This window comes from Pelobates fuscus, chromosome 5 (assembly GCF_036172605.1).
Source record: "Pelobates fuscus isolate aPelFus1 chromosome 5, aPelFus1.pri, whole genome shotgun sequence".
Lineage (NCBI taxonomy): Eukaryota > Metazoa > Chordata > Amphibia > Anura > Pelobatidae > Pelobates > Pelobates fuscus.
In genome coordinates, this window is record NC_086321.1 from 378,275,195 (window position 1) to 378,296,677 (window position 21,483).

Below are 21,483 nucleotides of genomic sequence, written 5' to 3' on the forward strand. Positions count from 1 at the left end.
AGATATAATATCCCATCTCTGTAACTATCCCATATAGATATAATATCCCCATCTCTGTAACTATCCTATATAGATATAATATCCCATCACTGTAACTATCCCATATAGATATAATATCCCATCACTGTAACTATCCCATATATATATAATATCCCCATCTCTGTAACTATCCTATATAGATATAATATCCCATCACTGTAACTATCCCATATAGATATAATATCCCATCACTGTAACTATCCCATATAGATATAATATCCCCATCTCTGTAACTATCCCATATAGATATAATATCCCATTACTATAACTATCCTATATAGATATAATATCCCATCACTGTAACTATCCCATATAGATATAATATCCCATCACTATAACTATCCCATATAGATATAATATCCCATCTCTGTAACTATCCTATATAGATACAATATCCCCATCTCTGTAACTATCCCATATAGATATAATATCTCCATCTCTGTAACTATCCCATAGATATAATATCCCCATCTCTGTAACTATCCCATATAGATATAATATCCCATCTCTGTAACTATCCCATATAGATATAATATCCCATCTCTGTAACTATCCCATATAGATATAATATCCCCATCTCTGTAACTATCCTATATAGATATAATATCCCATCACTGTAACTATCCCATATAGATATAATATCCCATCACTGTAACTATCCCATATAGATATAATATCCCCATCTCTGTAACTATCCTATATAGATATAATATCCCATCACTGTAACTATCCCATATAGATATAATATCCCATCACTGTAACTATCCCATATAGATATAATATCCCCATCTCTGTAACTATCCCATATAGATATAATATCCCATCACTGTAACTATCCTATATAGATATAATATCCCATCACTGTAACTATCCCATATAGATATAATATCCCCATCACTGTAACTATCCTATATAGATATAATATCCCATCACTGTAACTATCCCATATAGATATAATATAAAATAATACTAATACTAATACTAATAATAATAATAAACACTCTCATGGCACAGTGCTGGGATATCCAAGAAGAGGGATAATAATAATACTGATAATAATAATAATAATAATAATAATAATAATACTGATTATATTAATAATAATACTGATAATAATAATACTGATAATAATACTGATAATAATAACAATACTACTACTACTACAACTAATAATAATAATAATAAACACTCTCATGGCACAGTGCTGAGATATCCAAGAAGAGGGATAATAATAACAATAATAATACTGATTATATTAATAATAATAATACTGCTAATAATAATAATAATACTGATAATAATAACAATAATAATGCTGATGATAATAATACTAATAATAATAATAATAATAATGATGATGATAATAATAATAATTGGTATAAATCATGCAGTGACAGTTATCGCAGTCCTGTATAGATTGTGATAGGAATTTACTAATAATTCACCCATTGATATCTCAGCTATAACTGCTCTCTGCAGCCCATGAGGGATTTAAAGGGCTCCCTGGGGACCCCACCACCACCTCCCTGGGGGGAGCCAGGATCAAACAGAGCCCCACCATGCTCTGAGAACTTACCTCCATGCAGTTTGGCCGTCTCACCAGCCATGTTCGGTCTCCATTCTGTACTATGGGGAGTCTTGTTTGGCTCCACGCAGCGTGGTTTTCTGTTTGTCCTGAGCCCGTCCCCCCCTCCCAGAGCCGCTGCACTTGGTACGCTCCAAACACTCGGTCCCCCCTCCCGGAAGTTGACAGCTTCGCTTAGCAACGCCAGCAGCAGCGCTTAGCAACGTAAACATGTCTGCCCCCAGCAGGTGAGTATCCCCACATTTCGTCACATATTTCGTCTATAATTTATTGTAATTAGTAAATTAACGGATAATATACCCACAGCTGCCCCCCTGGTGCTCCCAGGACCTCTGTGTGTCTGTATAATGTAATTTATCAGTGACCCTTTAACTGCCCTACTGGGGCCCAATTATTCTCTATCTGTCCTTACCAGGTTGTTATTTATAATAATATATTGGCAGGGGGAGGGGGAGAGTAGGATAATTTATTTATCTGCTACAGGACTTTAGTAAATTACTGGACGGGTGCGAGGAGTCACGGGATGTCACCTTTGTCACATGGTGCATTGATGACAAATTTTGTATTTTTTTATTGGTATGCTAGGAACATCGGGGTGAGGGCAAAAATAAAAATTAATAACTATTTAATATCTACGTATGTGTTAGAAATGTGGCTTGCACAGAATAAAGATGAAATGTTAGGTTCCACAACAATTAACATTACTTTGCAAAATGCAAACATTCATCCTTAGATATTTGTACCACAATGCCAAATGCTTAGTTTGTAAAAAAAAAACAAAACAAACCAAAAAAAACCTTGTGTTTTAAATAGGCAGTTCAGGACCCACAATCCCAACACAGTATTGTAGTGGTAATGGCTCTAGGAGTCCCTTGGTGTTGTATTGAAGTCACCTTCCAACTGTTTGACACTTACCTTGGTCTCCATGGGACCCTCAGTTTCAGCCTTCGCTCCTCGTATCGCTGATGCAGAAGTCCCCCTTGTGCATTAACTTGATCAATTTTGGTTTTATTCGAAAGGGATTAATTGGCAGAGGGCATCAGCTGACATTCTTAGCCAGTGACTAATGTTCAACTATAGGTGGAACTGACATCACTAATGCAGAAGTAGGAACTTCTGCATTAGTAATCTCAGAAGAGGCACCCAGGAGACAAAGCTAAGTGTCAAATCATTTGACTACTTACCAAGGCTTGGCACCAGTGGTCATCTGTCCCCATATCCACTAAGTGTGCTGTAGTGGTCATGGTGCCTAGACTGACTGATCTTATACTTGTGCAATAATCCACAATGCCACCACAGCAGCACTCACAAGCCATTCCTATTATATATTATGGAAGTAGCACCATACATGCACTTTCCTGTTTCTGTTAATGGGAGATCAGTGATGAACTGAGATATGTTAGCCAGTTCCAGGTTTCCGTGAATGCAAGGGGAGAGCCTGGGATATGCTTTAGGAAAAGTACAAAGATGACGAGCTAAACCTATTGTATAACCTGTATTTAGTCCTAGACCTGAAGAGGAACGAGGGGGGTTCCCACCATCTGAGAACGAGGTAAGAGGAACCGATTTTTGCCAGTAGAGCTGTAGACGTTTGTACGGATTAATATATTTTAGTAAAATGACTGTTGACTTGTTCTAATGCATTGTTTTCACATAGTGAAATCCAAATACTACGGAGTGTACATGCTAAACAGGGCTGGTAGTAAACCATGAAAACCATCCTTCAAAATTTGCCAACAACTCTGTATAGTTTGCGATTTTCCTCCTTTCTACCATTATTGTTTCCTATATTTTTAGAACATAACGTTCATCTCGCTGTAAGGCATGTTTCAGTGAATACGTGTTCCCCCAGATATGGAATATGGTGACATTAGGGATGGACCAATATAATTTTTCCAGAGTCAATGCCGATATAGATTATCTGTTGCCTTTCAGGCCGATTGCTGATAACCAGTGCTAATGTTTTGTACATTTAAAGTTAACAAGCTGACAGTGTCCACACTCCCATCATTTTCATGCAGCCAGTACTTGCTGGGATCAGTGAGATCAGTGCTGTTACAATCACACTCCTATCACTCTCAGTCAGACATACATTACAGAATGATTCACTGTCTCACCTCTATACTGTACCTCCCAGGGCTCAACGTTGTTTTTTGGGTTTTTTTTTTAATGCCCTTAAGCATGTCATTATTGATTTGGATTGGCTTTGAATTGTTCAAAGTCTCTGATAATGTCCGCAATTTCTTATTTTAGTCAAGCTTTTCAAATTATTTAATATTTTGAAAATATATATATTTGGTATTGTTAATATTTTGGAAAATATCCTTTTAAAAGTTTATCCAAAAATATTAAATCATTTGAAAAAACCTATCCAAAAATATAAAATGAAGGCCAGTATTTCCCATTTAACAAGAAGAGAATAGTGTCTGATATGAGATCTTTTTTGTTCGGTTGTTTAGGAAGCAGTTGTGCAAAGTGGACACGAAGAGGAAGATGCAGGACATGCCACTCCACCAGCGGCTGTTTCTCCCCCTGGGACAGCAAGGCAGGTGGTAAGTCAGCCTGTTAGAGGGAAGAGAGGCAGCCCATATGTGGATCAACACACTTAACCATTTATTGCCTGTGTTTGTCAACAAAGAGTCAAGCCTTATAGAGTACCATAGATTTTGCCACCATGCCCATCCATCAGGCACTCAATAAATCCGTGTTTATTTTCCCTTCTGACAGCCATATCTGCAAACATAACTGAAACTTTACATCAGGGCTGTCCAACAGGGAAAATCCCCAGATGTTGTAGAACTACAGCTCCCATAATACTTTGTCATTCTAAATTAATTCAAAAGGCATGCAAAGCATCATGGGAGTTGTAGTTCTACAACATCTGGGGATCTACCTGTTGGGCAGCCCTGCTTTACATTGATAAATGAGACACAACAATATTCACGTATCTGACTTTGGGTATTATTGTACAGGATATTATGAAAGTTATATCTCTGCTGCTTTCTCTCCTTTTTAATAGCCTCACGAAGATGATGGATCAGCCCAGTTATCTGGGGTGGAGCCATTTATACCCAAAATATTTGACCGAGAGCAGCCAGTGAACACCAGCAGTCATAGCGTGCCAACTTCTTCTCAAGCCAGCAGCCAGAGATCTACCCGATCAACGAACATGGAGCAGCTGGGAGAGTCAGGTATGAGTGGGTGGGAGGGCACAAGGTCAGCACAGGTTTTATTGGCCTATATGCATACCTCTATTGATTCTTCCCTGGGATTTCTGCCCCCCCCCCCCCCATTGTTTTGATACCTAACAAAATGTTTGTTTTACTTCGTGCATAGATGCATCACCCCATCCCATAGCTTTATAGCAGGCTCATCTAACCCTAATATCTCTCTCCCACAGCCCAAGTTACAAGTTTCCTGCCATAGACCTAAATTGAACTCAGACTAATTCTTGATCTTTCTTCTGCTTTGACACTGTAATGCTCCGTAATCTCAGTCTACGAGACTCTGCTCTTTCCTGGTTGTTCTACGTCTCTCAGCGCTCTTTCAGTGTTTATTTTTCTGGCTCTCCATCTTCTCCTCAGTCTCTCTTTATCGGTGTTCCTCAAGGTTCAGTCCTTGGTCCCCTACTGCTCTCGAGCAGCCTCCCATGGTAAACTCATTAGCTCTTTTAGCTTCCAATATTATTTCTATGCAAATGATACGCAAATCTACCCGTCCTCTCCTGATCTCTCCCTGCCCACTCATGACTCTGACTGCCTCTCTGCTATTTCCAACTGGATGGCTCCTCACTTACTTAAACTCAACCTGTCCCAAACAGAACTTCTGGTCTTTCCTCCCTCAAGTGTTGCTATTTCCATGTCTGTCTCCTTCCAAATCAATGGCGCTACCATCAGCTCTACCTCGCAGGCTTGCGAGTTCTCTTTTACTTCCACCTCTCCTTCACCCCTCATGTCGAATCAGTCGCCAAATCCTGTTACTTGTAGCACAAAAACATAGTGCGCATCCGCCCCATTTAACGCCGGACGCAGCTATGGTACTGGTACATGCCACTATCCTCTCCCGCCCTGACTATTGCAATCCACTTCTCAGTGATCTTACATGGTCCCAGCTTGCCCTGTTACAGCCTGTAATGAATGTGGCAATGAGGCTCATCTTCCTGTCCACCCACAATGCCCATGACTCGCCCCTCTTCCCGTACGATTTAGGGTTCAATTAAAAATCCTGGTACTTGCTTACCAATCTCTACATAACGCTGCTACTATCTATATTCACTAATACACAAGTATGCCTCGTCTAGGCCCCTGCGATTTTCTGAAGGTCTGCATCTCTCTTCTGTTCGTACTCGCACCTCTGATGCCCATCTTCAAGACTCCTCTAGGACTACGGCGTTCCTTTAGAACTCCCTTCCCTGCTCTGTTAGACTCTAACCCAGTCTCAGTTAATTCAAAAGACCATTAAAAACTCATGTCTTTAGGAAAGCATATCATTTAAACTAATAGCTTTCCCTCCCCGCACCTTGGTAACTCATCTCCTGTGACTGTGTATAAATACATATATCAAACTGGATGGTGTAACCACATTTCTGATCAACATTCTATCAGGACCTAAAGTGTTATTCTAAAGGGAAACAATAGGCTCATTGAAGTGTTCCGGGTGCAGTGTCCCAGTCCCCTTAACCCTGCAATTGTAATTATTGCCGTTTTGTGATAAACTGCAATAATTACCTTGCCGTGTTAACTCCATCTCTAGTGGCTGTCCATCAAGAAGTGGAATCCACTTTTTGTCTTTTCTAAGAGTATATCGATATAATTTCATACAATATGATATATTAACATATTTAGTGTCTTTCTATTGGTAATGCTTAGTGAATCATTGTCCATATTTGTGAAGGTGCAGTACTCTGGAAATAATGTATCGTCATTCTTACCACGTGTTTTCCACTTTTTATTGTAGAAACAAACCATAGCGCTGTCTTTGTAATGTTATGTCTGTTTTGTGGAACCCAACTTCTGCAAATGTTGACCAACCAAAAGCAGTTTTATGATCACAAGATTCATATTTCTGCTGCCAGCATTGGGATCTCACCCTTTCTCAGTCTTTGTTTTGTTTTATTTAGCTCAGTGTTTTTGTTTTTTTTCTGGATTCAGGTGAAATGGAAGCAAGAATCTCCTCGCCATACTCTGCTCTCAATCCCTTCAGCCAACAACTGGAAGAATATAGTCGTGAAGGGGAAGAACAAATGCCCACGGGATCAAGAAGGGAAGAGACTGCACCAGAAGACGAGGACGAGGGGGATGAGTCAGATCTAGTGGTTCTGGATCCTGATCATGTAAGACATAAAATGAAGACCTTGAGATACTAATAAAACTGTATGGTATTAAAGGAACACTATACATCAAAATGTAGGCATTCTGGTGCAAAGAGCCTGTCCATGCAGACTGACACTTGTAAACATTGCCTTTTCTGCATCTGTCCACCTGTAATGGCTGTTACTAGATGCCCTTATTGGTTCAGTTCCTGCAGTCTTCACGGGACCAATGTTTATAGTACATGTCTATAAGGTGATGCTGATTGGTGCAGCGTTGCAATTACCAAGCTTGCGCACAAACCTCCCCCATGCTTTCTGTGGCTGAGATCATCTTTAATGAGGATCTCAGACAGAGGAGGAGAGGCGGCTGTGTTGAGGCTGGCATACCAGGGAGTGTAAGGTAAGTACATCTGTTTAACTATTTTAGTTGGGGTAATCTAAATCATACGTTTGGATTCCAAATGATAAAGTGTACTTTTAAGTGATATATTATCTTTCAACCTCAATATTGTATGGTTTAAGGATCACTTCTTTGGAACACTGGAGTGACCTGTGTCTTTCTTAGTGGACAATACTTCATCCTCATTTAAGTGCCTCCTCAAAATATTGAGATCATTTTGGGGGATTTTGGAGACCAGCAGCTCAAAAAAATTGGTGTGTAACATATTTGTAACATGGTTATTGTTATATAGGGTCAGATTAAAATATTAAAATTATTTTCGAAAATGATTCGTACAATCACTAGGGAATCAAACCAGCTTGCTTGTAAAACCAATAATCCAGCTTACATAAAGGGAAAAATAATAACACAATATAAAATATAAAAACTTTTTCAGAGAATATTTTCTATGATTCTTTTTGTTACAAGATACGGAGTAATGATATGGTTACTAGTAAGGCGTTGTCATAAGTATTTACGATTTTTGTTTTGCTTGTGGTTAGAAAAGTCGTCCAGGGCTCTGTCTGTATTTTTGCTGCTAGTGCATATTAAACATTATCTAAAAAATATGCAATTAGTTTGAAAATATTTAATAAAAGATGCATTTTTAATCACTTTACTTTGTCTTCTTGGCTTGAAGAATTTATACATTAATTATTAGCCAGAGAAAGTAATGTGGAACATAGCCCAGCATGGTAACAGATGGTGGCAGATGTATTTTTCTTCTATAAATCTCTTAACGTGAAGTTTGTCTCCACTGATTCCTTTTTGCGCAGTTATTTATTTGTGATGCTATCAGTTGCTGTTAAAGTATCACAGTGTCATCAGGCTGGGTGAGACTCAGCTATGAGAGCTGGCATTGAAAGCTTGGATTTTACTTAAACTATAGCCATCTATAGTTTCTTAAAGGGATACTCTAAGCACTAAAACAACTTTATCTTAATGAAGCAGTTTTGGTGTATAGCTCATACCCCTGCAGTCTCACTGCTCAATTCTCCGCCATTTAGGAGTTAATTACTTTTGTATCGGTTTATGCAGCCCTAGTCACAAAGAGTACTTTGATTTAAAAGTTCTTAAACGGCAATGGGGTATGGAAGAGTGTACGTAAAATCACACATTTCTTTTCTTTTTATTGTTGTAGCCTCTGATGACCAGATTCCAGACAGCTCTCAAGAACTACCTCACTAAACAAATCCAAAGCTTGGACCTGGAGCTAAATGAAATGGTAACGAACACATGGCTAAACATTTACACTATGAACTCTTTAGCATCTATTGCTGTAATGAATGAAGAGATAGTTAAAAGGGAACACCATTCATGAATTTGTGTTTCACCTACTTATATTATTTGTAGGGAATATTTACGTGTAAAAGACATTCACAAATGCATTATGTGGAATCTAGCACAAACCAGAATGACTTTATTTAGGCATTAATCATGATTGGAATAGGTCCCTCTATCTAAATAAAGACTTTCTTTTAAAATCATCCCCCCCCCCCAGCATATTTATGATGGCATGATAATATGTCTGAACTCCTGGAAGCATATAGCATGGTAATATTGAGGGAGACATGCGAGAAAGGATTTACTGCTAATAGTAACCACTTATTTTTCAATGATTCAAGATCATTTGCTTCAAGGGAAAGACGGTTGGTCTGGGGTAATAGGGTTCTATTTGGTAAATCGGTGGAATTGCCGGGGTCTTTTCTGTAAAGGGGCATAACAGTGAGAGTAACACACCACCCCTGCCCTGCCCGGGCTTCACCAGAAAACTCCCAAATGAGACCTGGAGGGTTCCCAGAGAGAAATGCGTTTCCAGACATTCTACATTTTTTTTTTGTTTGTTTAATCTTTGTAGAATGCAGTAATGAAGAAAAATAAAAACCAGCGCGAGGATCTTGGCGTAATTCTTTACGGAATACAGCAAGAGCTAGCCCGTCTCCAAATGGGTCTTGAGAAGCAGCATGATAAACACACCCAGATTTCCGTTCAACGCCAGCAGAAGGAGCAAGAGCTGGAAGCTACCCGCAGTCTATATAAAAATAATTACCAGCTTATATCCCAAGAGCGCAAAGAAGGTTAGCCACGCCCTCTGCGCAATACAACACGGTCACTTGGTACAGAGTTTATTATATACTAGCTGACCAGGAAAACGAGGTCCTGGTGTTTGCAGCATTTGTTCAGTGCTCCTAGTTGTTTCACAGAGAAATTTATGTTCAACCTTTAGTGTTTGTTATCCTTTTCTGGTCCCAAATTGTGTTTGCCTTCTTGTTCTGTGATTTATTTATTTTTTTATGTTATTGTGCATGTCCCTAAAATGTTCGAGCTGTTACTCTGTATGAGCCGTTTTAGATTCCTGCCCACCTACAGCAGGAGAATTCTCAGATATTTCTCTAATGTTACAGGGTGAAACAATACGTACACATAGAGTAAACTGTTTTATTTAACTACTAAATGTTTGACAGATCCAATAAGTGTTTCGTGTAAATGTACCCATAACCTCTTACTATCACTTTAAGGTAAAATGAGCCTTGACTAAGCAGCCCACTATAGGAGAAATTCAATGCCCTCCCATGAAAGGGAACACTACCATTTCGTAGGAAAAGAAGATTAGGCAACATTGACTATTTCAACAGAGATTTGATTACAAGCAGAAAATGTTTGAGGGCAAAGCGTCCTGACGAAATATTACTTACAGGCTGATGTTGGATATCAAATGTCTGATATCAGATTCATAAAATTTCACACTTGAGTGTTTAGGGGCCTCATCAAAACATAGAATCACTCTCTTTTTTGAAAGAGCTAAATTGAATCTTTCTCCCAGAAATACTAATCCCTTGAACTATATTGTAATGCTGTTGAGTTGACCTATTGCACAGATATCCTGGTCGTAGAAGTATCTAACAATCTGTCTGTCCATCCTTACTTTTACCATCCAGTCTCCACCATGCAGACTGAAGTGGAGAACCTGGCTTTACGTCTCTTCTACATGGAGAACATGAATAAAGATACACGCTCAGATATTTCTGTGATGAAACGCGCCGTCCAAAAGGCAGAGATGGAGAAAATGCAGGCTGAAGTGGAGAAACTCAAGCAGGTATTTTGTGAGTCTGTAGAAAGTTCTTCCTCCCGCTCTACCATCTATCATGATGAGCCTATGTCATGATTTCACACTTTATTTTTTAATGCATAATTTTGATGAAGGTATAATTACACAGTAGTTACATCTCTCCATAATCTTTTTATTCCATAATCCTTAGGATATGTTTGTGGATCGACTGACCCGGGAAGCTGACCGTCTGCGGGAGCAGATTTCCTTGTATGAAGCACAAATCGCTGCCCAACGAGAGGACACAAAGGCGGCCCGTGAAGCCGTTTCAGAGGTAGGAAGTCTCAGCTCTCTTAAAGACCGAACAGCCTGCTCATTCCATAGAAATGACACACTTTATTCCCTGTATTTATTTTAACTCTCTTGATTTCCAAATGCAGGCCAATATGGAGATTGAATCTATTGGTTTGGAGAAGAAACAACTCTTCCAACATTGGAACAGCAGTCTGATTGGGATGACAAGGCGAGACGAGGCCTACGCCGCTATCAAGGAAGCACTCAGGTATGTCTTTAACCCATGTAGCTGGTGAAAATCTTGGTTGGTTGTCAGAGATAAGTCACACCATCATTTGAGTACATCTATTTGCACTTATTTACTAGCACCTCTCACGTGAACAGTAAAAATAAAGATCTATGTAATCTGTGCCCATTTACAGATGTAGTGAATTTAGCCATACAATGCCAGGTAAGGTTATGATTGCATCTAATGGTAATGAGTTTTAGCGTTAAAATCCCCATCCCCTCCGTCAGTGATTGCTAATGTTCGCACTGCAGGTACTAGTGGATTCAATTTCCCACAACACTCAGTCAGCCTTCAAGGAAATGCAATCCACAGACCTTTGCAGTATCAAGCATAGCCCTTAATCACCTTGAATCACAAACATAGAAACATGGAATGTGACGGCAGATAAGAACCATTTGGCCCATCTAGTCTGCCCAATTTTCTAAATACTTTCATTAGTCCCTGGCCTTATCTTATAGTTAGGATAGCCTTATGCCTATCCCCCGCATGCATAAACTCCTTTACTGTGTTAACCTCTAACTAACTACTGAACAAAAATATTCATTGAGGCAGTCAGCTAGACCTTTATCCTCTTCTACATACCTTCCTTCTTTTGTCTATCATGTATTTACTGCTACTCTCACTATAATCATTCAGCCTGGCCCAGCAAGAGCTTCTCGCTATGGACACAGAAATTGAAAGCTATAAGAAATCGATCACAAAAGAAGAGGACCGCAACGAACAGCTCACGTTTATGTACAACCGCGCAGAAAGTGATGCAGCCATGACCAAGAAGCTAGTTGTTCAGTGCCAGGCCAGACAGGAGGCGCTGAGGGTGGAGTTTAGCACGTACATGCGCACCCTGCAAGACACAGAGCAAGCACTAAGCAGATCCACTGGGGTAAGTGTACCCTCACTGCAGCTTGTCTGAAATACCTGGTGCCAATACCTGGAGGTGGGAGCTTCAGTCCAGGGAGATAAAATACACACGTTCAAAAAAAGTTCCATAATAAATTTTTTTAAAAATGATTTCAATTAAACAGCATCAAAATAACTTCAAATGTTAACTTTTTCAAATACTAAGTAGGTCAGTGTTAATTAGCGTTAATTGGAAGGGGGAAATTGGGTGCACAGATAACCAGCTGGTAAAGGAAATGGACAGGGTCAATCTACAACAGCTGGGGATTTATTTCCCGGCCAGCCCTGGTCTATAATATAAATGTTATGCCTTCCCGATTGCTAGATAAACATCTCTGCTGGATGGAAATTGTCTGCGTCGTGCTGTGTTATTGCATTGCAGGGGTGTACATACTGCACCCACTGATACCTGGTTTATATCTCTATTACAATGTCAGAGGTCCAAACTAAATGGAAACAGTAGCTGTATACAGGCAAAACAATACATTTAATTATTGATAAAGTTGGAACAGAGTTTGCAAATGATTACTATTTTATAAGACAAACTGTGAGTGTCAGACATTGAATCTGACAAAATAATTCCTTTAAGGACCAGTGACAGAATAATTCCATCATAACAAACCAGCCTTGAAACGTCCCACATAACAATGGAGTTTCCCACTCGTTTAATAATGACCAGATTGTGATAGCAATGTTCTATATCATTTGGTTTGTTGGTCCTTACTGGATCGTGTTATCTGGGCAGATATTGTTACAGTTAATTATAAATACAATTATTTATGTAGCGCCAACATATTCCGCAGTGCTGCACAATAGGTAAACACGACAAACATGTTTGACATACAGGAACGGTAAATATTTTACCAGAGGCTGTGTTTTTGGCTGTTTTAATGTTTCATCTTGTTTCACAAATATATTTAAAGGAACGGGCTGGGCGTTTGGGCGAGCTGAACTTGCTCCGCAAGCAAATTGAGAAAGAAAGTCAAGTGAAGTTGGCCCTGGAAAACCAGATCATGGAGAAGCTACAGGAGAAGATGACATCTGACAAGGCCACCAAATATTCTTCTCTTTTGGCTGAGAAGTTGCAGAAGCGTAAATTAGATCTGGTAAGTGAGCGGAAAACAAAGGAATCTTCGTGCCAGAGAGAAGAACTACAGATTGTATCAGGGTTCCTATGTCCTGTAAATATCTATTGCTGATCTGCTGATATTGGGCCGGTTAGTAATTCTGAGCCAGGGCACCTTCATTTCATGGAAGCTGTAAATTAACATCGTAGTGGATAGTAAATTAATGTACCATTGTTTATTTAAGAAAAAAAAAAAACAATTTAAGAGATTATTTAAGTTACCAACTGACTCTGTGATAGACAGGACAGCGAGGGTCTGGAACCAAAGATGACGAATGAAATCCATGCCTAAAAAGCCAAAAGACTCTGATGTTGGGTAGGAACCAAACAGAGTGCATGGTGTTAGAGGAAAGAATAAGACAGTGAAGTTTAATAGTGGTCCAAATTAAGGTTCTAGAATGTTCTGTGAACGCAAGCCTTATTTTCTGCTTTTGATGTTGCATATCTAATGTAGTTCTCTTTATGTGGTGAAGGACATAGTATACACATAGTATACACAGGAATCAGAAATGAAAATGTGTGACTGAACTACATTTAATCCGTATTTAACTTGTCTGCTTCTGTCCCACCCCCGCAGGATATTGAATATTCCAAACTGGAAAATGATACCGCACAGGTCCAGCTTGAGATCAATCACAGCTCATCCCAGATCAAAGCTCTTAAGAGGACGTTGGTCGAGCTGGAGAAGAACATCCAGAGTACCACTGAGCTGATCTCCCGTAGCCAGAATGAGATATCTAAACGTACCATAGCAATTGAAAGGAAGCAGACCACCATCAACTTATTCAGCAAACAGATAGAGGCCACTATTGCACAAATTGGGGTATGTGGCACCCCAAGAATTACAAGCTATTGCTAATGTACAACATTTGGTATCATCTGATCACAGCAGAATTCATTGTTACTGCAGAAATTGCAGGGATCCTAATATTGAGAGAAAGGGTGGATGTTTTGAAAACCCGTATCAGGTCTTTAACTAAGAAACCTTATTGAACATTGTCCTAATAACTGTTTTGGGATGGGAGTCCAGCAGATCTAGAGTTCATGTTGGGGGAAATTGCAAACACCACAAGTGCAGAAGGTGAAAGAAAAAATCTTAGAAAGATAACTGGCTTTTTAATTGCTTGAGTACAGATAATGGCAGAAAATAGATGACACTGGTGAGATGTAAGTGTACATTAACATGTTTAGATTATATTTAATCTATTTTGAGAAAAAGACAGCGAGAGAGAAGGAGAGAGCTAGCGAGAGAGACAGGTGAGTGTGTTTTTACTTACTGACACTCCAGTTGATGTGGACTACATCTGCCATTTTGCTTTACCAGCATTATGGCCGTAAGAGAATTATGGGGGATGTCATCAATAACAGCTGGAGTGCTAAGGGTTACTACCCCTTTTTCAGACCCTGTACATGTGAATTTTGAAGACCCTTGAATGAGTTTAACAATGCTGCCTTACTCGTTTTGATTTTAAGGGTATAGAACTGGGACCTCTGGAGATTCAGGTCACCTCGCTAAACAAACAGATAGACGAGTGCAACTCTGAAATATTGGCTGTACAGCAGTACTGGCTGCGCCTGCAGACCGAGATGGTGAATCTGACCCGACAAAGGGAGGAGCAGGATGCATCAGTGGAGATGTTGAAAAGAGAACTGACCATTCTGCAGCAGAAAAAAATCCGCACTGAGAGTAGGTGGAATTAAGTGATATTCCAAAATCAAAGAGTTCAAGAATAGGTGAAATGTCATTTTATTCTGAAAGGATTTAATGTAAAAATTCAGCATTCCTTTATATTTTTAGCTGTTTTTTTTTTTTTTTTTTAATTCTTTATTTTTGTTGTGCATAAGATTGGCATACGTGTGTGTGTTGCCACAGTTTAACGCATTATAAAACATAGTAAAACATAAGCAATTCAGATTGTAAAGCATGGTGGCACATGAGGAAAACTGCACAAGTATTTTATATTAAACATGTTTAAATTGCTCCAGTCAGTGGAGGTAGAAAGACATATTTTATGCACATTGACTGGGATGTAACAAGGAAGATTACTTTAAAATATGAGTGCATTTCAAGATGTGAAACTGTAAGCTTTGGGTGACCTCTAGGTAATACTCATGTGTACTCAGGTGTTGGGATTGCAGCCAGCCGTTGTCAGGAACAAGCAATAGGCAATGTGGAGGTAGTCCAGGAGCCAGGCAATTGTCTCCTGGGGAGGTTTGGCTGTTAAGCCTGTGAGTTGCCCATAGGGGTTTAGCCGATGCCCTTAAGGTGCTGGATACTCTCCAGGCACGAATGAGTGTTCAGTTCCTTATTGGCAATGCCCCCCAACCCCCATTACCAACACAGTCCGGTGTTCTGAGTTTGCAGGTTTCGTTGCTGTATGCGTCCAGGGCTTGTGCTCGAGTTTCATGACAGCGTGCTGCTTGAACTCGGGTAGGGTGTCTCTTCGGACGTGGTGTAGTGAACTCCCAGGGGGAGAGGGGCTTTGGGGGGTCTACCCCGTGCGGCCCTCTGCTCTGATGTAGGGAGGCCATCGTCTGTTCCTTCGCCTTCTCCCTCCCCCCGTCCGTGCAGCACCGGTGTTCCGTCCGGGGTCTGAAGGTCCCTGTGTGGTAGCGCTTGGGATGGTGTTCTGTGGGGTCTGCTCAATGGTGCCTCTGCGGTGGGATAGCTTGTCCCAAAAGGCAGCAAACAAGCGATCGAGACATTCTGCAAGAGGGGGCAGTGGAGAGCTGGGTGCGGGGCTGCACGTGGCATCCGCCATAGTTATGATTGCTGGTCCAGCAGTGCAGGTAATGCTCTGCTGATGCTTTGTTCATGCTATGTTTGCCGGGATGTCTCTCACCGGCGGTGGGGGGGGAGAGTTTGCTTGTGATGCCCCCTGGCAGGCGTGCCATAGTCGTCGAAGGGATCGGCCGCCTCCCCTGCGCCTTCCTAACAAGCCCCCGCAGGCCTCAGATCTATCTCCAGGTAGGAGCCGCCGATTACGGTCGCGAGACCTGCTGCTTGTAGCCGCAGCGTTAGCCCCTCGTCTACGGGTTTATAACTTGGCAAGATGTAGGGCTTTAGCTGGAATCACGGCTATATTTGCTCACTTTTACCTTGGAGCTCCCATGATGTGTGGCCGCTCGGCATGGCTGCCAGGCTCCTCCACCCTATATTGTTAGCTGTTTGAACAGGGACCTGATTACCTCTTGTCAATCACTTGGGAGTTGATCTAATTTGTATGTCTATTACATCTCCCAGTATTAAGTTTCCCCATTCTGACACCTGTCTGCACGAGGAGCTGCCGACACAATGACATCCCGTGTCTCAGTACACAGACGGAAAGATACAAACACCCAGTTCTTCTTGTGCCTTGCCACCAGCTGTATGATACTTTCCTATTCTAAGTGAAAGGTGTCCCTTTACTCACTAGGCAGTGAGTAAATGTGGTCTCCTTAATTGGACCCTTTAAAGCTGATACATCTTAATATAAAGTTAAAGAGACACTAGAAGCACCCAGACCACGTCATCTAAGTGAATTAGTTTTGGTGCAGTAACCCGGATGTTTTGCTCCCCCAATGTAAAACAGTTAGCAATGCTGACACTGCTAGTGAGGATGGGGAACCCCCTGTCCGTACAATACAGGCAGCTCTGGTGCCTCTCAGAGAACCATTGGATTCAATGCTTCTCTCTGAGAAGCATTTGATTGTTGGAGCATGGCGCTGTCGCCCACAATGCCTTGTGAGAAGCATTGAACAAGAAGTCAAAGGTAAGAAAAAAGGTGATTAACTTTACATTTTTAAAACTATTACTAGAAGTTCTGAAGTCACAATGATTACAGGGACATATTCTGCTTAAAAAAAAAAAAAAAAAAAAAAGGTGATGTTTGGCACTATAGTTTCCCTTTAATGCAATAGCTTTTTATTGGGGTATCACACGTAAAACAAATCCTAATGGTCAGACCTGAGTCTAATGATTTGTGTTTTCTTCATTCAGATGAAATCGAGCAGGAAAAGAATGAGCAGAAGGATATAGATCATCACATGAAGAACCTAAAAAATGACATGATCAGGTTGAACATGTTGATCAACAAAAATGCCAGTTCAAAGGAGCAGCTCCGGCAACTCAACCAGCTGATGGAGAACGAGTTCATCAGTTCCCTCCGAGTAAGTTCCAACATGGCTGCTCGCACTGTGCATTTTCCATGCAGAGAACTGACCCTGAGGTCACTGTGTTGCAGGAATCCGAGAGGGAATTTATTATGATGCAAGAGAACTTGGAACATCTCCAAGAAGAGAAAGAGAGAACTCTGCAGAATCTGGTGGAAACAGAGTGAGTACTCGCACAATGTTTAATCGTCAGAACAGAAATTACAACATGGGAGCATCAGGATAGGTTGTCAATAATGTTTAGGCCTTTTACAGCACTCTATTTTATTGTAATTCTGAGTTCACCTCTTTTACCTTCTGATGAATTCACAAACCAAGCGCCATGCGAAATTCTAAACTAATCTAAACTAATGATTCTTAGTAAAAACAACAGAGATGAGTAGACTGCAGCCCATGATCCAATGGGTATAAGTCAGAACACATAATCTCACTTTGATCAATTGGATTTAGATAGTGGGAATTATGTGTATAAAAAGGGAACTATCATCGTAAAAACACTTCTGGGTTTTCGCATTTACATTAAAGGGACACTATAGTTACCAGAACCACTACAGCTTAATAATGTGGTGGTTCTGGTGTCTATAGCCTGTCTCTGCAGGCTTTTTAAACACTGCCTTTTCGGAAAAAAGGCAATGTTTACATTGCTGCCTAGTAACACCTTTTAGATGCAGTTACACAGACGGCCACTAGATGTGCTTCCCGTACCAGTGCTGCACACACTCTACATTGAGAGGCTGAATGATCCCAATAGAGATACATTGATTCAATGCATCTCTATGAGGAGATGCTGATAGGCACACCACGGTGTTTTGACACGCATTGCCAATAGCCTCCCAATGCTTTCCTATAGCGAAGCATTTAATTGGCTGAGATCATCAATATTCTTGATCTTAGCCATGGAGGCGGGGCCCGCCGTGGCAAGACCGACACATTGTGGGATACAAGGTGAGCAGAATCATTTCTTACAGCAACTTAAGAGGGGCTGGGGATCTAAATAGTTAGTTTAAGACTATAGTGTCAGGAATACAATTTTTATTCCTGACACTATAGTGTTCCTTTTATACCGAAGGCATGTACATTACATAACATAACAAAGGAAATATAATAAAATAAAAGGTTCCTTTTGTATTTGTGTGTTTGTACTTTGTTGTTATTGTTTTTTGTCTAATAAAAGCATAACTCTATGTAACACTCTTTGCATGCAATTTATGGTCTCTCTATTTTTCAGACATCAGATTATGCTTTGGGAAAAGAAGATTCAGCTTGCTAAGGAGATGCGGAACGCAGTGGACTCTGAAGCTGGCCAGGGAGAGATTCGAGCTATGAGAGCAGAGATACATCGCATGCAGGTGGGGAGCAGGGGAGAGCACACCTGGGTTTAGTGTACAGGTGACAATGTGGACATCACGGACAATCTTTATCATTATGGGTACAGGTCAGACACACACAGCTGATGAAACAGCAGGAAAAAATGATCCGGGACATGGAAGCTGTGGTATCCCGGCGAGAGACGATCGTAGCCCGTGGACGCAACCTGAGTGAAAAAGACAAAAAGCATCTCATAGCCAGTGAGTTCCGTGGTAAACTGCAAGAGCTGAGAAAAGTGATTAAAGATATTCAGAAGGTAAGACAATATCAGTTATAAATACCAGAGGTGTCTCTTTACACACACTCGCAACTATAGGTACATTGAGCTATGCTGTGGTAGTTTGCTGACCCCCAGTGGTGATTCAGGATAGTGCAGAGCAAAGCATTAACCCATACTGCCATGTAATACACAGAACTCAGAGGAATGTAACAGCACTATCAGTGACCTTCAGGACTCTCAGAACTCACTCACTGCAGCCATTGCGGACAAGCAGCATTCCATCTCCACCATGAAACAAGATGCCAGCTCGATTGAGTTGGAAATCGAACAACTTCAAGAGAAGAAACGTCAGGTAACTTTGCTCTCACGTATTCCAAGACAGTAGCAGTAAAGGACCAAAATGTAATGTTGAACCTTTAAGGCAGCAACTAAATTATACTTTAACATGACCAATGAAATCAGGTTTGTGTTGGGTTGGTGATCATTTTAAGAACTCTTCAGTAGTTCTTAAAAATAAAAAAATAAAAATCGTCAGACAAAAAAAAAATGGTTAACAGTACGAGCATTCAATATCAAGAGATGGAGAGATTATGGATTGAAATAAAACTGGCCTTCATCATAAAGTAAATAAACTGGGTACAAGAGATCAAACAGAACCAGGAGTACTAGACATTACAAACCTGGCTAGCAGCACATCTAGCAATTTAATTCGATTTTTTTTTTAACATTTTATAACTACCCCACACTGATTTCACAGTGAAGCTTTTTCTTTTGGTAACATAATTGTGGCATCCTGGCACATTTCTAATTAGCCCTTATGCCTCATTTACCCTTATAGGAATCAAATCAACTTTAGCTTAATAAACCAGTTTTGGTATAGATCATGTCCCTGCAGCCTCACTGCTCAATTCTCTGCCATTTAGGAGTTAAATCACTTTGTTTCTGTTTATGCAGCCCTAGTCACACCTCCCCTGGCTGTGACTGACACAGCCTGCATGGAAAAAAAAATCATTTTCAATCACTTACTTTAGATGTTTTTATCTCCTGCTTTGTAAATTCAGCTTTAGTAGCAGAAAGGGGGTTCCTGTAGGCAGGCTATTAACATAGCAAGAGATAAGAAATTCTAAACTAAACAGAATGTGCAATAAAGTAAGTTTAAACATCAGATCTCTCTTTACAGGAAGTCTTTAGGAAGGCTGTGTAAGTCATATTCTGAGAGGTGTGTCTAGGGCAGCATAATCAAAGTGATTTAATTCCTAAATGGCAGAGAATTGCAGGGACATGATCTATACACCAAAATAGCATCATTAAGCAAAAGTTGTTTTGGTGCCCATAGTTATATGTACCAATATTTAAAGCAACCAATTAGCAGGGGTTGAGATGTCACTGAGGTAATTGTCATGCTTGGATATATCTTGTTAGTGAATCCTGATTACTTGTTCTGGTGGTAAGAATTCTGAGCAAGCAATTAGGATGTTAAATCAAAATGTAATATTGAAAGTATTTTTAAAATGACTACGCCATTTATCCTGCTTAAGGGAAACCTTTTGTTTAATGAATTGGTTTTATTAAAAAGCATAGTAATGGCTTACGGGACAGTGATATGAACTGCTTAACATGTTTTGTGCCTCTCATGGCACGTCCTCATTTAAAACCATGTTTGCCTTCCTTTCCTAAACTGTCCTTGTTTCTGGTCCCAATAGAACCTTTCCAGAATCGTATCATTCCAGACCCGTGCCAAGCACCTGCAGGCTGTAAAAGAAGGGAAGTACAAGCCAATTTGTAACTCTCCACAAGTCCTGGAGGCAGAGCAACAGAAACAGGAGGCCCGCATGCACAGCATCAGCACTATCGTCCATCAGATCCAGCAGGAGTATCCCCAGTATCAGAGCGCCCTGCGCGGAGTTAGTCTGGCCTTAGAGGGTCGACTGGGCGCCCCGGGAGACGTATCTGAGAGGTCACAGTGAGAGGCATGCCAGATTGCCATTTTCCTGCAAGACGTTGCTCATTCTGCAGGATGTGGAATTCAGAATCTCACTTTGTAAAATCAGTTAATAAGAGGGGATCCCAAAGGAAGTTCTGTGATTAATTTATTGGTTTCAGGGCAGGACTTCCAAGACCCGGCTGCAGAATGAAAATGCTTCCTGCAGGAATAGGACAATCTAATATGTTGTTGTATATGAAATGCTGAAAAACAACTGTACAATATAATACCAATAAAATGAGTTTATGTCTACTTCCAACTTGTATTGTTTGTTTTTTAAGGATGAATCAAATATTACAAAGTATTCTTATTAATACTGCTGTAAACCCAAAACCAGTTAATTATTTAATAATGTCAGCTGGCCTCAGGGCTGTTTTAACATAAATGTTCCACTGGTATCTGAAAGTGTAGGCTGTACAATCTATCCTCACCACCTTTCCAGTCGATGGTCACACTGCATTTAGTACGAGGGCTGTCTTCTTGTCACTATATCCCTTCACTGCCAAGTGCCAATCCCATGTGCAACTCGTCTCTCATCCATCAACATGAGTTGTCATATACTCTAGTGCATTTAGAAGATGCTTGACTGTTGCTGATGCCAAATAGAGGTTTTTAATGACATATTAGGACCTCTAAATATACACCTAGAACACACTAAGCAACTTTGTCTGTGGGCCATTTGGTTATGTTACTCATAGACTTTGCTATGGTCATGTTTCTGGCAAATCCC

At 40.4% G+C, this 21,483-nt stretch overlaps 2 protein-coding genes across 4 annotated transcripts in view; one reads left to right on the forward strand and one right to left on the reverse strand.

The window, feature by feature from the left end:
* Positions 1-16,998, reverse strand: part of TBC1D16 (TBC1 domain family member 16) — a 79,191-nt gene extending 62,193 nt beyond the window's left edge. For 2 of the 3 annotated variants that reach the window (XM_063456276.1, XM_063456272.1), the window contains exon 1: positions 16,976-16,998. The gene's annotated coding sequence lies outside the window, so the exon portion shown is untranslated. Of the gene's footprint in view, positions 1-1,615; positions 1,700-16,975 lie in introns of those variants that run through there. The other variant, XM_063456275.1, reaches the window with a different exon arrangement.
* CCDC40 (coiled-coil domain 40 molecular ruler complex subunit) lies at positions 1,789-20,975 on the forward strand. The gene is made up of 20 exons (XM_063456265.1): positions 1,789-1,851; positions 3,128-3,176; positions 4,084-4,176; positions 4,644-4,815; positions 6,775-6,956; positions 8,516-8,599; positions 9,233-9,452; positions 10,314-10,471; positions 10,635-10,757; positions 10,864-10,985; positions 11,643-11,886; positions 12,827-13,009; positions 13,607-13,852; positions 14,503-14,716; positions 17,009-17,178; positions 17,253-17,344; positions 18,410-18,530; positions 18,617-18,805; positions 18,963-19,121; positions 20,473-20,975. Exons 1-20 carry the CDS (start codon positions 1,835-1,837, stop codon positions 20,734-20,736), a joined length of 3,102 nt encoding a protein of 1,033 aa, XP_063312335.1. The 5' UTR covers positions 1,789-1,834; the 3' UTR covers positions 20,737-20,975.
* The last annotated feature ends 508 nt before the right edge of the window (positions 20,976-21,483 follow it).

Excerpts from the sequence above, each read along its gene's own strand:
- CCDC40 (XM_063456265.1), top strand. Across the intron at positions 14,717-17,008 it reads GAAAAAAATCCGCACTGAGA|ATGAAATCGAGCAGGAAAAG; the intron begins GTAGGTGGAATT and ends TTCTTCATTCAG. Across the intron at positions 18,531-18,616 it reads CAGAGATACATCGCATGCAG|GTCAGACACACACAGCTGAT; the intron begins GTGGGGAGCAGG and ends TTATGGGTACAG.